Source organism: Chaetomium tenue, assembly GCF_020726465.1.
Source record: "Chaetomium tenue strain MPI-SDFR-AT-0079 chromosome Unknown F5144scaffold_1, whole genome shotgun sequence".
NCBI lineage: Eukaryota > Fungi > Ascomycota > Sordariomycetes > Sordariales > Chaetomiaceae > Chaetomium > Chaetomium tenue.
This window is the reverse complement of record NW_027117329.1, coordinates 2,308,847-2,324,873: the sequence shown is the minus strand read 5'-3', so window position 1 is coordinate 2,324,873 and position 16,027 is coordinate 2,308,847. Positions and strand designations below refer to the sequence as shown.

The 16,027-nt window shown below is 57.7% G+C and overlaps 5 protein-coding genes across 5 annotated transcripts; 1 reads left to right on the top strand and 4 right to left on the bottom strand.

Annotated features, from left to right (window-relative positions):
• Window positions 1–106: 106 nt before the first annotated feature.
• F5144DRAFT_543095 (concanavalin A-like lectin/glucanase domain-containing protein) lies at window positions 107–1,513 on the bottom strand (the record flags this gene model as incomplete). The annotated part of the gene is made up of 2 exons (XM_066787220.1): window positions 107–181; window positions 485–1,513. 2 exons carry the CDS (start codon window positions 1,511–1,513, stop codon window positions 107–109), a joined length of 1,104 nt encoding a protein of 367 aa, XP_066648296.1.
• A 1,264-nt stretch (window positions 1,514–2,777) lies between these two features.
• Window positions 2,778–3,718, bottom strand: F5144DRAFT_555008 (uncharacterized protein). Its single transcript, XM_066787874.1, has one exon. The coding sequence runs from the start codon at window positions 3,454–3,456 to the stop codon at window positions 3,118–3,120; it is 339 nt and encodes a 112-aa protein (XP_066648295.1). The 5' UTR covers window positions 3,457–3,718; the 3' UTR covers window positions 2,778–3,117.
• On the bottom strand, window positions 3,344–5,173 carry F5144DRAFT_30101 (glycosyltransferase family 34 protein). Its single transcript, XM_066783891.1, has 3 exons — window positions 4,536–5,173; window positions 4,188–4,476; window positions 3,344–4,128 (listed from the first exon to the last, which is right to left on the bottom strand). The coding sequence occupies exons 1-3, from the start codon at window positions 4,954–4,956 to the stop codon at window positions 3,465–3,467; spliced, it is 1,374 nt and encodes a 457-aa protein (XP_066648294.1). The 5' UTR covers window positions 4,957–5,173; the 3' UTR covers window positions 3,344–3,464.
• A 2,916-nt stretch (window positions 5,174–8,089) lies between these two features.
• On the top strand, window positions 8,090–13,922 carry F5144DRAFT_636392 (glycoprotease family-domain-containing protein; the record flags this gene model as incomplete). Its single annotated transcript, XM_066792631.1, has 2 exons — window positions 8,090–11,237; window positions 11,989–13,922. 2 exons carry the CDS (start codon window positions 8,090–8,092, stop codon window positions 13,548–13,550), a joined length of 4,710 nt encoding a protein of 1,569 aa, XP_066648293.1. The 3' UTR covers window positions 13,551–13,922.
• On the bottom strand, window positions 13,923–15,064 carry F5144DRAFT_30060 (nucleophile aminohydrolase). The gene is made up of 2 exons (XM_066783886.1): window positions 14,768–15,064; window positions 13,923–14,688 (listed from the first exon to the last, which is right to left on the bottom strand). Exons 1-2 carry the CDS (start codon window positions 14,891–14,893, stop codon window positions 13,969–13,971), a joined length of 846 nt encoding a protein of 281 aa, XP_066648292.1. The 5' UTR covers window positions 14,894–15,064; the 3' UTR covers window positions 13,923–13,968.
• Between the last annotated feature and the right edge of the window lie 963 nt (window positions 15,065–16,027).

Sequence of the window (16,027 nt, the reverse complement as noted above, 5' to 3'; positions counted from 1 at the left end):
ATATGATGGGCTTGGTGCGGGAGGGAACGTACCAATCGCCCGCGAGCAACGAAAGATTCAAAAAAACCTTAGGAAAATCCAAATGCTGCCAGGATACTCATAAGAGCTACCAAAGATACGCCGCTAGACTGGCTATCACAACCTCCAACGCCTTGCGCCGAGCCACCCCGTGTTCCATTACCTATTTGAGACCGCGCTCAAAACCGAGAAGAGAGAGAATAAAACCAAACCATTCGAACCTCTCCTACAAGCACCTCTCTCAAGCCCGGGGGGCTCCCCACCACTTCCTCGCTCCAATACCACCCCTCCTCCCAACCCCACGTCTCTGCCCATTACCAGCGCCACCACCAACACCCACACCCACACCCACGCCAGCACCACCACCAACACCGACCCCAACACCCACACCCACACCCACACCACTCCCCACACCACTCCCCCCATTTCCCCCACCCCTCTCCTGAAACACCCTCACCCCCCTCACCAACCAATACGCATCCGCAAACACCTCCGGACTCCCCCCCACAAACGCCTCACACGTCGGCGCCAGCGCGGCACACGCGCGGTCCGCCTCCCACACCCGCCCCGCCCAGTCGCCGCAGAACGTGGTGTCGAAGACAAGGCTGTGGTCCGCGAAGTGCTGCGGGAGCGGGCAGCCGGAGCCGCCTGAGCTGGAGCTGGAGCTGGAGCCGGAGCCGGAGCCGGTGAAGAGGGCGAGGGGGGTGCCGAAGGTGGTGGGGTCGGGGGGTGGGGGTTGGGATTGGGATTGGGATTGGGATTGGGAGGAGGTGGAGGTGTTGTTGTTGTTGTTTGGTTGGGGGGAGGAGAGCTGGGTGGCGAGGGGGGTGCCGCGTGGGAAGAACCAGACTTTGATGGCGGCGTCGGTCCACTCGAGGGCGTAGACGCCGCCGCCGGCCGCGTTGAAGCCCGGGCCGTAGTTGTCGGCGGCGCGCGTGCTCTGCGAGCAGCCGCTGGTGCCCTGGCAGTCGGTGGAGACGAGCTTGGTGCTCGCGAGCGAGCCCGCGTTGGAGACGGAGCACCCGGGGCCCGTGTGCAGCGTCACCGCGTTGGACCGCTGGCTGTTGACGCCCTCGATGATGTCGATCTCCCCCGAGTTGGGCCAGTTTGGCCCGAACATCCAGAAGGCGGGCCAGAGGCCGCACGAGCTCGACCCGGCCGCGCCCGCGGGCATGTGCGCAATGTCGGCGATGAACAGGCCCTTGGTGTAGGCCTTCTTGGACGTGACCCGGACCGAGGGGCGGCCGGTTGTGGTGGTGTTGGTGTAGTCGACGCCGAGGTAGACGCCGCCGTCGGCGTAGCCTGCGAGGCCGTCGCGGCTTGCCGTGGCCGCGTCGACGTACTGGACGAAGCCGTGCGTGGGGTCTGGCGCCGTGAAGAAGTCGAACTCGGTAAAGAAGTTGCTCGCGTCGAAGTTGTCGACTATGTTGTAGGCTGCCCGGACTGAGCTTGCCGTGAGCGCCAGGCCGGCGAAGCCCAATGTTGGTCGAACCATTTTGTAGAATAGTTTGTTTCTCTCTTTCTCTTGCACCCAAAACCAACCCTAGGCGAGAGACCTGCTCCCGGATTTTGAAGATGTAATGAGTAGCTTGAAGTTGGTTGACTGCTCCTGGCAGATGTGTGATGGAAACCTCAAAGAGTGAGGGTATTCCAAAGAGCCGTTGCCGATCCAAGAGTTGATGGTGTTCCGAGGAGGCAAGCCAGAAAGCAATATGGCTTTTAAACTCCCAAAACGGCCACACACAGTTGAACTATTGCGTTGTAAACAGCTTGAGCTATTGTTGACAGATGACAGCTAACAATAGCAACGCACGGCCAGATATAGCGAACGTTGGTTCTGAATAGCCAACTCGGAAATCCACAACCGGATGGGATAAATAAATAAATGAGATAAAATGCTACAGCCGCATAAGGAGAGACGACTGTAGCCAAACACGAGAACAGAATAAAGGGCAGCGAGGAATGCGCATGTCAAGCAGAAACAGCAAAACGCAGGAATATCTTCATGGGATACGATAGGGTCCCTATAACAAACTCTGCATGCGGGTTCGGACACAGCCGGGAAGCGCGCGTTCCCTTGCCCAGGGGCCGCCAAGTGGAAGCTATTCACCGCGAGACATGATTCGGCCGATGAGCTAGTCCATGGAGTGGCAACGGAAACAGCTTGGGGACTGTGGACGTCCAGACTCCAATCCAGCTGTGTGGGTATGGCATGGGAGGACCATGTCGGAACAGGAAAACGAAACACTGGCGGCTGTCCGGTGAATGGTGATATGGGCCTGGCGGGATGTGTTTGGTGACGGGAACGGTCAGGATTGCAAGCTCAGACGGTGTCAGGAACGGGTGCCACCTCGTCCCAGGTTCGTGGGCGTTGAGATGGGATTCGCCTCCGAAAAAGGAAACTTTGTTTCAGGCCCAGAATCTGGGCTGCAGGTGAACACACGCCATCCAGTCCGCTTGCCATCGTTCTGCGTTTTGAGACAGCTCTGCAACCAAGCATTCGGTGCTCCAGGCGACGGGTTCTTGAACGTTGTTGCAGCTGGAAGAGGCGAAAGCCAATCGACTGGTTCCGGCGAAGGACACTGAGTGGGTCTTGGCGATCGGATCCACAGCCAAACCATGCTGCGTGGGGGCGTCATTGGGGATGCGACGCGCCTGTGATGTGGCCAGTGCATGGCTGCAAAGACCCCCATCTACAAGTACCCAGGCAGGTATCAAAGGTTGATTTCATGCTCCTCGAATATTGAAAATAATCCTATTCCTCGATCATTCTCTCCATAACCACCTAGAATGTACACTGCTTTTCACGGAACATCCAACTCTTGTTTTCGGTTCAGGCCGACTGTGCATGCCACTCCATCTTGGGGTTCCTCAAGTACCGTGCAGTTCGTTACCTCATCAGTGGTGTTGTTGAACTGTGTAACTGTCTAAAACAGAAGGCTCGTACTAGATCTCACAAAATAACTCATAAATTGCTGTCGTTTCAGGTCGGTGCGCAGATCCGATCCATCAACACAGAATGTATCGTTCGTACCCCCTCATATCATTCACCGTCCCACCGCAGCAGTCCCCGATGGCTTTCCCATGGTGTCCCTGTCCTCAAAACAGAAGGCGTTCACTACTATTAAGAACATACAATACTCCATACAATGCACCTCTTAAAAGTCTAATAATCCACCCTTCCCGCCACTCCAAAACCGCTTGAGCAAATATGAACATGTGAAAATAACAGATTTCGTGGTGATCGGCTTCCGATTCCTGCTCGGGTTGTAGGTGCCGGGTGCTACCAGTGGCGGCATCTTTGTTGTTGCTGACACGGAGCGGGACCAACATTCGCTTGTTTGACCTCCTCCAAGGATGAATCAAGGATGAAGCGAGGTGAAGCCACAGCGAAAGTCCATGTCGCCGCTCAGTGCAGCGTTCCACCCTCGGTAACATTTGGCGTCCTACAGCTTCACCTTATGTCCCGTAATCTTGAACCAGAGCATAGCCACCAAGTCCTCCTTGAAGCGCTCCCACGGGTTGCGGTTCAGGTAGTAGCTGAGCTCCCGGAAGTTGTACATTTCTCCCCAGCAGTCCCGTCCCCACTCGCAGCCGGCCATGTTGACGAGGAAGTCCCGGTCCTTTTGGTCGTAGTGGATCCGCGAGTCGTTTCCGTTGTCGGCGCACGCCCCGCTGGGGAAGCTGTTGATCATGCGCTGCGGCAGGAAGGCAGTGTGCTTCCGGACCCACGGCTGCGAGATGTACAGCTGCTCCAGCGCGTCCTGCTCTTTGTGCGCCCACTCCATGTGTTTCTGCTCGTAGGCCACCGGATCCCACCAGACGTCCAGCAGCCGGTCGGCCCACGCACCTCGACGGACAAAGAAGGAGCCCAGGTTGAAGCCGGAGCAGTCCTGCGACAACATCAGGTTGACCGAACCGGACTTCCCGTCGCCTATTGGGCTTTGCGACTCGGCGTCGAGGAACGTCTCGGTAAAGGGGTGTGTGATGTTGAGGGGGTTGTATTCGTTGATGTCTCGGTAGATATGTTTCTGGATGTTGTCGAAGATGTGGTCCTGGAGTGAGTACGAGGGCTCCATGACAAATGTGTTGAGGTCGAGCCACCAAAACCTAAACAGGGTGTTAGAGGGAGATTGGAGCTGGGGGGATGTAGCTTGTTGGCAACGTACCACTCGGCCTTTGGGTACTTCCTCATGGCGGTGCGAACGAAATCGACCTTTTCCCAGCTCTCTCGCCATTCGTGTGCATACCGCTTCTTGGTGCTCATGTCGACGATCTCGAGCTCATACCCCCAACGAGCAGCGTATCTCTTCTTGTTCCGCACCGAGTCGCGTTCGATCGCCCATTCTCGCGCACCCTTCCAGTCCATCACCCCGCCTCCGACATTAGCCCCAAGTATGATGACGAACTTTTGGCCGCCCCCGAACCAGGCCGATCTCCGCCAATGGTATACCAGAGCTGCCCTGTGTTAGCCCATCGCTGACCGATATCTGGCGGATTGTGAGACGGCGACTCACGACTGTTGTAGAATATAATGATGGAAAGTATGAACATGAGCAGGATCAGCAGTCTGATTTTCATCTTCCTGCCCATGCGCGCCATGATTCCTCTAACCCGCCCGAGTAGGGGCACGTTGTGAATCGACCACCTGCCCCGCCCCAGCTTTTCCTTATCAGCATAGTGCGAATTCGAACCGAAGCGCGGCAGGCTGCTCGAGATGCGGCGCATGTGCCGGCCGAAAAAGCTCTGGTTCTTGGTCGAAAACGAAGGGTATCCGGGGCCGCTGCCCTTCTTTAACCTCGATGACTCCCACATCGCCGGTGTGCCGCTGGATCCCGGGTATGCTCTCGTCGGACTCGATCGGCCGCTCGCGATGTTGAGACCCGGACTCGCCCAGCCGCCGCCGGGGACGGGGGAGGGACTGCGTGACAAAGACATTGGCGTGTTTGGAGTGCCTGGATAACCGAATACGAAAAAATGGTCGTGTCAGTCGCAACATGCGTACCAACCACCCACCCCGCTAGCCCATGCAAGCACCCGAGGGTACACTATACAAAGTCACACGGACCCGGCCGAGGAGAGCGGAGAGTCACGTACCTGGAATAGGTGAGAGGGGACCTAGAGGCCGATGGGGCTGAACCCCCAGGTATTGGCAATCGTCCAATTGGAGGGTGGACGGGGGTGCTGTGGCCGACGACCGCCTCCGGTGCTGACTTCGCACCGGACGGTCGCTGAACGACGTCGTCGCACCGCCGAAGCTGAAGAACGCCAGGTTGCAGGCTTTCGCTCCCTGCTGGCTGGAATGCCACGGGGGAGACTGGACGGCGGGCGCTGGAACCGATTTGCCGGGCTATTGATCTCGGCCGGAATGGATGCTGCCGCGCCGAGGACGGAATGAGAAAGAGAGACGGGTTCGGTTCACCGGGCTTGTGGACTGGTTCGTGGCCAGTTGTCTCGCGTCGCCGATAAGGTGTGGGTCGATTAAAAAAGAGCTGTACTTTTCACATCCAGTGTTCTTCAAACTTGGGTCAACTCCACCCTGTGGTTCGGTGGTGCGCCAAAGATGGGCGGGACAAAGAGGAGTTACTCGCAGAAGTGTTTACTGCACGGTACCAACCGTACAGAGGGACGAGAGATGGAGAAAAAAAGTTGTGTAATACAATAATCTCCGTATCAGCATCTTGTTGATTTGAACCAAACTCGACATTTTTCTGCCAAGACTTTGGAACTCCCTTGATTTCCGGGTTTTGTCTGACAAGGTTCTCACCCTTTGAGTTTGGCAGCGTATTTCCTCCTGCCGAATACTACCTCATCGGGTGGGGTAGTGACTGAGCCACGGGAAAATGGGGTCCGAAACTTCCATGACCGGCTTTTTTACACTTCATTTTTCTTTGGGGGTTGCAACTATTTCTCTTGCTACAAAGGGGTTGGCAATCCCAACAGCGGGTTTGGAATTATCCCCTGGTTTGTGACTCGCGGACGTGGAACGTTGAGGAGAGGCCCGTGCATGGTATACTTATAGAGATGTCTGATAAGACAGGCACACGCGGCACCCAGGCCTGTGCCGTTTTAGACACCTCATTTTAATGTGGACGGAATAACTAAAAGTCTAAAATGCGCCATTGAACCAACACAGAAACCGTTGTTCCATGCTCCCCACAGCCGTCACTGCACATCATTACCAGAGCCAATCTCATGGCAGATTGCTGACAGCTTGTGTTTTCTGGGCACCCCTGAATGTTGCATGGCTCGCATTTTCTTTCGTTGGCCCTATGCCCAAAATCTAACTTGTTACAATTTTCTTCCAGGGAAGGCCGTTTCTGGAAGCCGAGTGTTCAACACTGAGGGCCAAACTGATCAGGGGCCACCCAAGTAAGGGGTGTCGAAACCAACTTTTTGCTTGAGCCTTCCAAACTTATAACGCCATCTTTCGTGATGTCCGATTCCTTTGTTAAGAACTAACTTCTACTAAAAGGGCGTGGGAAGAGAGGCAATTCCCATCCCAGACCAGGCGCATGGATGCTGGCCCTTGGAGAAGCTTGGCAGTTTCCCTTGGCAAGATCTGGATGGCTTGGCGATCTTGGTTTCGTCGTGGGTTCTCAACAAAGATGAGCCGAAGTCGACGTTCCGACAACAACACACATGGGCCCATACAGAACGGCTCTCATAGCGTTTCACTACTGGTCATGGAGCGGTTCCCTCTCCTCCTCTTCGAAGGTCTTATCGGGGTTATCCCACCCAACATCATATTTGGGGCCCAGTCCATGACGCTCGGTGCTATTCAAATCAAAGCAGTGAGAAATAATGCCGGACCAACGTTGAGTAATTAACCTATCATACACACCCTGGAGGGCATTCGGAGGATGCACTGTCATGGGAGCAAACCCGTCTTTCCAAGCGCCAGACACGCTCGCTTCAGTCCGCCAGCGGTTCGGAGCCGCTGGGGTGGGCCTCCTGTAGGACTGAGCCGGCCAGGGCAAACACTTGGCATCCGGGGATGCTGTGGGTCAACTTTGATGCCTCGAACCCACGACCTAGCCAAACCAGCTTCTCAAGAGCTCAACTTATGATTGTGAAGTGGGATTTTTTCAAGTACCCGCAGGGTGGGTATTTAAGACTTTGCCCAACCTTGACCGACAAAGCCAGTAAAAAAAAGGTGAAGCAAGAGGCGTGTTTGGGGTTCAAGCAAGCGAGGAGTCAAACTAGGTGACGATTGGCCGGCCGTTGATTTGCGCAATCCGCGACAAGGAGCCAATCAGAATGCGGGACAAAACTCCGGGCGGTTCGCGGCGGCCAATCTCTCAACACCAAGCGACCACAAAGCGCTTATTCCACACAAAGAGCCCCGCTCCATCAAACGAGGGGCGTTCTCGCTGTCCACAGAGAACGCGCTGCTTGACGACAAGCCCTGCGATCGGGGACAAGGGCAGACACAGAGTTGGAACCGGCTAAGCACTTCCCGCGCAGCGATTGGCGACGGCGGCTGTCAAACCCGGGAGTCGGGCCATGGAAAACATGAGAGAGTCATATTGGGCTAGACGCGGAAAGGGAGGCCGCAGAAGTGATGGATGCAAGGTATACGCACACGGGTAGGGAATCCAGGATGCAAGAAGCCATGCCACGCGACACGCTGGCAGCCTCCCTCGCTACAGGTGTAGTCATGGCATGCCTTGTGCCTGCTGAATTTTTGAACCTTTCTCTTGTTTTCATCTCGTCACTTTGCCATTGTTCCCCCCCTCCGACGTTCATTCATCTCTTATTGTTGTGACCCATTTGGGCCTGTTCGTTTCTTGCCACGCACCAGAGGGCAGCGCCTTAGTCTGGGACCTGGCCTCTTTCTTTCCCACATCCTTTAATCACAACCAAGACATTATAATCCTCGTTTGGGACTCGAGCACGTGTTAGAGGCCATTGTTTGAGAAGTCATACCTACTAGGTACACACACTCTCGCTCTTGGATACGATAAACACATGACTACCAACACGCACCTACAACGACTTCAATAAGCAAGAATAACGACAACAACAATCCTATCGAGAATCATCGATCGACAAAAAAAATAAAGCAAAAATGAGCGACCTACGGGCGCTTCAACCAGGCCCTAGTAGCCGGATATCTTCTAGGACCAAGGATGACTGGGAAGACTGGGAGGACGACGAGGTGTTGACGCCCATGACGACGAAAGATGGACCCCTACTTGACTCGGCACCCGGGAAGGTCGAGGACGCGAGGGGGGCGGTAGCGGGGCGCCCAGAACTGCGGGCATCTCGACGGGTCTCTGGCGTAGTTGCCCGCCCGTCGATACGAGCAGGGCTGGGGAGATTGGCCTCGCGCAAAAGACAAAAGGCGCAGAATGAGAGAGCTGGTATCAAACTGGTTACCGACATGTCCAAATTCCAGCAGCAGAAGCAGCAACAGCGGCACATCGCCCACCATATGAGGACGTCCCCGGAGAACCGAGAGAGCCGGACCGGCAAGTTCGTTGACGCCGCTGCCCTGAAGGCGCTTGAGGGCGCCCCGTCGGACGACTCTATCGGTACCTTTGCTTGGTTAACGCGGCGACCAACCAAGGGCAAGAGGATCGAGAGGCTAGTCGCCGAGTCCTCCCCGCAAGCCGATTTATCCCCTGGCGCCAGGCCCATCATGATCGGGTTTGAGATGCCCTCCGACTCGGACGTCGTCATCAGCCCGCAGACCGCTGTCGTCGAGACTCCGATCGAGTTCCCCCGGTTTTTCAAGCCGACCAACGTCACATCCCCAAGCCAGCCCGTTTCCGCCTGGTCTCCCGATACCGAGGACGGCGCGTCTCCAAGAATGGTGCAACGAGGGTTTGTACCCGCGGTTCCCTCCATCCCGAGTCATTACCGGGCTGCTGAGGTATCGCCTGTCACCGCGAGTGACCACGATGGAGACGCCTTCTCGGCGGCTGGGGAGAGGAGGAACCACCGTGACACAGCCACCACGCCGATTTACGTCAGCGATAACGACGATGACATGGCAACACCGGTGACACTGTTTGAAGAAGATGGCAGCCCAAGAATCACACAAAGAAAATCATTCAAGTACAAAGGAAGGCCACGGTCAGGCACAGGTGGGAGCTTGCGATCCACGGGCTGGTGGGACCAGGTGACCTCCCCCTTCGGACCGCCAACGCCACGGAGCCCTGCTTCGATCCAAACCAAGCCTGACGAGGGCCAATCGTGGTGGAAGAACCTGGATAAGAAAAAGGCTTTCTCCCCCGTGACACCCATGTCAGAGGCTGGATCCTCAAGCGGGCCACGGAACATTCCCAGAACACAGCACCACCAACCTCCACCAGAGATCATCATTGAAGACATGTCATCCTCGTTCCCTTCTTCTTCCAGGGCGGCCGCAACGCCCCCACAACCGCAGCCTGAATCCGAGAAGCAGCCGCGCGAGATGGTTGAGGAAGTACAGACCCCCGGCGAGCAACCACCCCCATACTCGCCGCCATCAAAAAACAACAACGCCCGTTATCGTGCCGTTTTCCCTCCCGGCCACCCGCTCAACTCACTATACCCGCCCTCCCCGGGACCCGTCCCCCCAGGCCTGTCGCAGACCATGACCTCCCAGGGCGCCATCAACCTCTCCGACGTCCCGTTGACACCGCCTCCAACCCAGCAGAGACTGCCCGACAGACCTCTGGGATCCTTTGTCCCCGGCGAGCATTTCACCAACGTTTCTGGGCATGGCCCGAGGCAAAAAGCAGAGCGGCAGCGGCGTCGCCACGAGAAGGAGGATGCCGTGGCCTGGAAAGCCGGCAGGATGTGGCATGGCCGTGGCTGCTTCCCTTGCTGCGGTTGCTTCGGCAGACCCGGCCGCGAGGGAAGAAAGCGGAGGCGGATTTGCTTAGCCGTCCTCATCGCGTTTATATTGCTGACGGCGCTGGGCGTTACCCTCGGCGTGCTCCTGTCGCGCCAAAGCGCCGCCGCTGAGGAAATCATCCCCTCGCGGTTCCTCAACCTGACCGACTTCCCGCCGATCCCCACGGGCATCTCGACCGTGATCGGCCCCGAATCCGACTCAACGACGGCGTGCGTCCAGCCGCCAACGCTTTGGACCTGCGCCCTGCCTAAGGAACAAGCCGACTCGGTCGCGCCGTTCGACGCCAGCCAGCCCAGCTTCGTCATCCAGATCCAGTTCGACAACAACACCCGGCAGCTGTGGAAGGTCGCGGGCGACCCTCCCCGACCAACCCCCACCGACCCGGGTGTGTCAGTGCCGCTGCCGCTGCTCAACGATACAACGACCACAAGGGCGACAGCCACCCCAACCACAAGCCCACGCGCCGTCCCCGTCACGGGGTTCACGTCGCTGGTCCGCCATCTCCTACGCAAACGCGACAACTCAGGCTCCAGCCTCGCCCTGCGATCAGAGCCCCCACCGCCCAGCTTCCAGGAGATGTTCTTCCTCGGCAACACCACCGACGGCGTTGTCTCAGACGACAAGGCCGGCGAGCCAACACCCTTCTACATCAGCATGCTGCGCAGCATCAACGACACGGTCGGACCCAACACCCTCACACGCCGCGACGGCGGCGACGACGACGACAACTTCGGCCAACAAACCAACATCACCGCGGGCCAAGGCCTGCTCAACGCCTCCGACATCGCGCCACCCCCCGCCCTCGACCGCGACGGCACCGGCGCCCCCGCCGTGCTCCTCGCCTTCCCCACCCAACAACCCCTCCGCCTCTACGACCGCGGCCTGCCCACCGAACGCTACGGCTTCTACAGCTACTTCAACAAAACCACCTACGTCAAGTCCATCGACCCCCTCCTCGGCGACGGCGCAGGGGATGGGGACGGGACGCCCGTCCCCGCGGACCGCAACGGCGGCGCCCTCAAAACCGAAGCCAAATTCCTCGTGACCTGGCTCTCGGTGCGCTACAAGGTGGAGATCTGGACGCGGCTGGCCAACAGCACGCGCCTCACCGGCGCCACCGGCGGCAGCAGCACCAACGACAACAGCACGCAGCCGGGGTCGTTCCCCTACCCGGTGACGGTCACGCTGGATACGCATGGGGGGGAGCGCGGGCGCAAGTTTGCGTTCGTGCGGGGCGTGGATGACAGGCAGAGGATTGTGCTGGATGATGCGAGGTTTGTGTTGAATCGGATGAATACGACGGGGGATTTGGTGAATGGGGCGGGGGAGTTTAATCCGAGTTTTGGGGGGATGGATGGGGGGAGTGGAGGGTGTAAGTGTGAGTATCGGAATTGGGTGGGTGTTAATGGGGGGAGGGAGAGTTGAGGTGTCTTGGTTGGGGAGGTAGGCGCCTGGGGATAGGGGGAGGGAGATAGACCTCTGGTGGGTTTGGGTTAATCCAGATTTTATTTATTTGCGCTGTGCTGGATGCGGAGGACATCATCGGGAGGGGGGATATGGTAGAGGTAGACAGGCCACCTACCTATGGGGCGCACTACGGGAAAACTTAGCATATTGCATAGGCATCAAACAGGCGTTGAGCTTTATATACCAACCGTTCAAAACAATGAAAGATCCGCCGGCGCTCAGGGTGAGATGGTGAATCCAACGATGTATTTGTTGTAGCTCGTTCGGGTTACGGTTAGCGTTAAGGTTAGGGTTAAGGTTAGCTTTAAGGTTGGCTTTAAGGTTAGACTTATGGTCAAGGTACTCTGACAGCTGCTGTCGACTGCCAGCAGCTGGCAAAATGAATCTGTGTTGTCCAAACATGGAGGACCTTGATGGCTTTACATGTGAATGAGAAATATCCAGTTAACCTTATCAACCCTTGTCGGAAGAACCGACTAAGAGTTGAATAAAATTGTCTTATCAACCGCCAACTGGATTCGGTAATACGCGGAAAGAATGAGGGATACGCTGTGAACCAACTACAATCAGAATGAGATTTAAGTCTGTCTGCTTGCGAGCAGCAGACCCTCGCCGCATATATTTACCCTTGAGATATGGCCAACAAGGGTATTCAGTTTTGGTCAACACCAATAGGATACGGGGACTGAGAAAGTTCAGCCACAAGAAAGACCCAAGCGAGGCCGGCGAGAAAGGGTTAGTGACACTCGCCATCGAGACATCATGCGATGACACCTGCGTCACCGTCCTCCAGAAATCGGGCGACGCGGCCCGGGTACTGTTCAATGCCAAGGTCACGTCCGACAACCGGCGGTTCGGCGGCATCAAGCCAGACGAAGCCGTCCAGAGCCACTCGTCAAGCCTACCCGGGATCGTGCAGGCCGCCATCCAGAAACTGCCGGCCGACCGCCCCAAGCCCGACTTCATCAGCGTCACCCGCGGGCCCGGCATCACTTCCGCCCTCTCCATCGGCCTGACCATGGCCAAAGGGCTGGCCGTGGCGTGGGACCGGCCACTGGTCGCGGTGCACCACATGCAGGCGCACGCCCTGACGCCGCGGCTGGTCGAGGCTCTCGCGAACGGGCAGCAGCAACAACCGCCGCCGCAGGGGGGCGCACGGCCAGCCTACCCCTTTCTGAGCCTGCTGGTCTCGGGCGGGCACAGCCAGCTGCTGCTCACACGGTCGGCCGTCTCGCACGCTACGTTGGCCGAGGCCGCCAACGTTGCCATCGGCGACATGCTAGACAAGTGCGCGCGCGCCATCCTCCCCCCCGACATCCTCGCCTCCACGCCCGACGTCATGTACGCGGCCGAGCTGGAGCGCTTCGCCTTCGCGCCCACACAGTCCCAAACCCAAACCCAAACCCAAACACAACACCCCACCAACCCCTACACCACCTACACGCCCCCCTCCACCCGCCGCGACGAAATCCTTCCCTACACCTCCCCCACCCACGGCTGGACGCTCACCCCGCCCCTCCACTCGCGCCGCGACATGGCCTTCGACTTCTCCGGGCTCGGCGGCCAAGTCCAAGCGATCATGCAGCGCAACCCGACCATGGACACCCCGCAACGCGCCGAGCTCGCGCGCGAGACGATGCGCGTGGCGTTCGAGCACCTCGCGAGCAGGGTGATCTTCGCGTTGGATGGTATGCGCACTAGCACCAAGGCGGGGGAGTCGCTGCCGGTCAAGACGCTGGTGGTGTCGGGCGGGGTGGCGGCGAACGGGTTCCTGATGCATGTGCTGGGGCGGGTGCTGGCGGTGCGGGGGTACGGGCCGGGGAAGGTGGCGGTGGTGCGGCCGCCGAGGGCGCTGTGTACGGATAATGCGGTGATGGTGGCGTGGGCGGGGGTGGAGATGTGGGAGGCGGGGTGGGAGAGTGAGTTGGCGGTGCTGCCGCGGCGGAGGTGGGAGATGGATGATGGGTGGGAGGGGGTGCAGGATCCGGAGGGGTGGTGGAGGGAGAGGTATAGGAGGTTGGTGGAGGGGGGAGGAGAGGAGAGGGAGCTTCTGGAAACACAAACACACGCAGCAGAAGATCAACAGGTACCCAGGAAACAGGGTATTCTTGGGCTGGATGGTTGGCGGCGGCGGTTCCCGGATGCGGAGACGCTGTGGCGGGAGGCGGCGGCGAAATTGAGGGAGACAGAAGGCAAAGATGTAAACAAGGGGTTGTAGGAATTAGAGAAAAGGAAGGCAAAGAAAGGCAGCAGTGGACTAACAGGCCGCTCTGTCCAGGGACGACTGCAATGTCCAAAGGCGGAGAACAGAGGAACTCGGCGCAGCTGCCCTTGTATACGTATGTACCAGTATTGTATGATCAAAATGATACTAATAGAACGAAGGGTCAGCTTGGGTACTCACCTGGTCCAGCACACATCGATCGCACTTGGCTACCCGAACTTGTATGTGTCTTGGAAGGCGTGTTTAATGCTCTTGTTATACATTTACAAGCCGTGCTCGTCTCATCCATCCCGCCCAGATCCCAGTTCTTGACGCCATGACGTTCGTGAAATACCAAGAAAACGCCACAAAGGGCCCCTCTCCTTGGTCGCCGGACCTCCACCCCCTTTCTCTTGCACCACACCCCACCCGTTTAGTCGAAGTTGCTCGTGACGTTGCTGAACTCGCCCTTCTCCAGCTTGGTCTTCCAGAATACCGGGTTGGTGTCGGTGAAACCGTGCTTCTCCCAGCCCGTCTCCTTGACGTGGTACAGGTTGATGAAGCCACCGGAGTAGGCGTCACGGTGGGTAGCGGCCAGAATACTACGGCTGCCCAGCTCGAGGGCCTCCTCGGTCGTCAAGTCCCACCGGTACTCCGAGTCTAGCACACCGTAGGCGAACGTCTGACCGGACCCGACGCAGAACAGGTCGCCCGCCAGCCGGGTGCCGTCTGAGTCGATGTAATAAAGCGCGGCGCCCTCCTCCTTGGTGACGCCCGCGCACATGGTCCCCATGGACAGGCCCATGCCCTTGTACTGGTACACCAGGTTCGCCAGGATCTTGCTCGCCGCGGCGACGCTGATGCGGCGCTTGTGGCGCAGCTCGTGCAGCCGGCACTGCATGCCGAGCCAGGCGAGCCAGTACTGGCAGTCGGCGGCGCCGCCCGCCATGGTGCCGAGCAGATCCGAGTTGATCTCGATGACCTTCTTCACCGTCTGTGAGGCGATCCAGTTGCCGGCCGTGGCGCGCGAGTCGGTGGCCACGATGATGCCCCCCTGGAAGCGGAAGGCGAGCGTCGTTGTGCCGTGGGCGATCTTGATCGGGCATGATGGGTTCGAGCGGTCGTCTGTTGCGGCGCGCAGCCAGGCCGAGGGCTAGGAATACAACATTGCCGTCAGCAAAGGCAAGAGCCGGTGGGGGGATGGAAATAAATCTAGGCTAGGGATCTCCTACATGTGCGACCGGAGGCATGGCGAACTTGAGACTGGGCACCGTATCGTTGAGGTCTTGCTGCTCCTGCTCCGAGAAGACATTCTGATGGTATGCCGGGCGGCTGTACCGCGCCACGAGTGTATCCATTTTCTCTTTTGTTTGCGGTTGCTTGTGTGGCTATCGAAAAGTGACGGGGGATTTTAATGTGTATTTCGTGGGATGCGGTCGTCGAAAGAGGGCGGGGCTGCACTGTATGGTGATGGGCGGGCTTAGGTTGGCTTGAAGTTGGAGTTGGCGGGCAGGCTGGAGAGCTCAAGGCAGCTCCCAATGCACGCGTTCCCGGCGGCCTTGGAGGCCCGAGCTTCTTGAGCCCCTCATGTCACCCATGCCACCCACGCCTATCAAGCTTGGCACTGGGACTTAAGCAACTCGAGGCGAATAAACAAACCAAACACCCTCTATTAGTGAAGTTGTCGACAAAACCTATGACTAGAGGAACGAAAGGAAAGCCATTCAGAAGCCCAAAATCTACTTTTTATTTGAACCGGTCTCTTTTATTTAATTCCTTTTTCTTTCTTAACTTTGTTCCCAGAGCACTGAATAAAGATTAAACGGCTTGGGTGTCAGTCATGTTAGTTACCTATACTGGGGTGCGGTTTCTCAAGGAAGGTTATCGTTTGACAGAAACAGGTATTTTTATCTGGAGCGGCAATCAAAAACCGGTAACCAAGTCCGAAAGCCTGGGTATGTACCCAATAGTTAGGTTGTCAAGGTTCACTTCAGCTCGGGTTGATAATCCGCCATTAGCAAGTAACTAGCTTCCATCCCATGGTTGCTCCGGAGGCACACACAGCCTTTGTGATAGATTTTTCCTTATTTCCTTTTTAATACGCCATGACACCGGGACAGAGTCATCACCGGCCGCCTAGACTGCTACTACAGCGGCCGGAGACAAGCTGACCCTCTGCCGTGATGGAAACCATCACCTAATGACAAAATCAACCCCAAAATCAAAAGTAACCGGTGGGTATTGCTTTAGCCTCAGACCCCCAAGTAAATCAAATCGAACCCTCCGCGTAAACCCCGTGGCGACGTGCTCCAGAATAGCAGCCAGAAACCGGAAGAACAAAACCCGGCACCTGTAAAAGCAGACCTGCTCAAACACCCCGAACGATGCATGTTTCCTGTCGTGATAAACCGCGTAACTGGGCCTCGAGCCGCGCCCGCAAATAGCGATACGGGCCGGCCTCGTCGAGCCGAGGGTGACGTGAACGGGTCCGC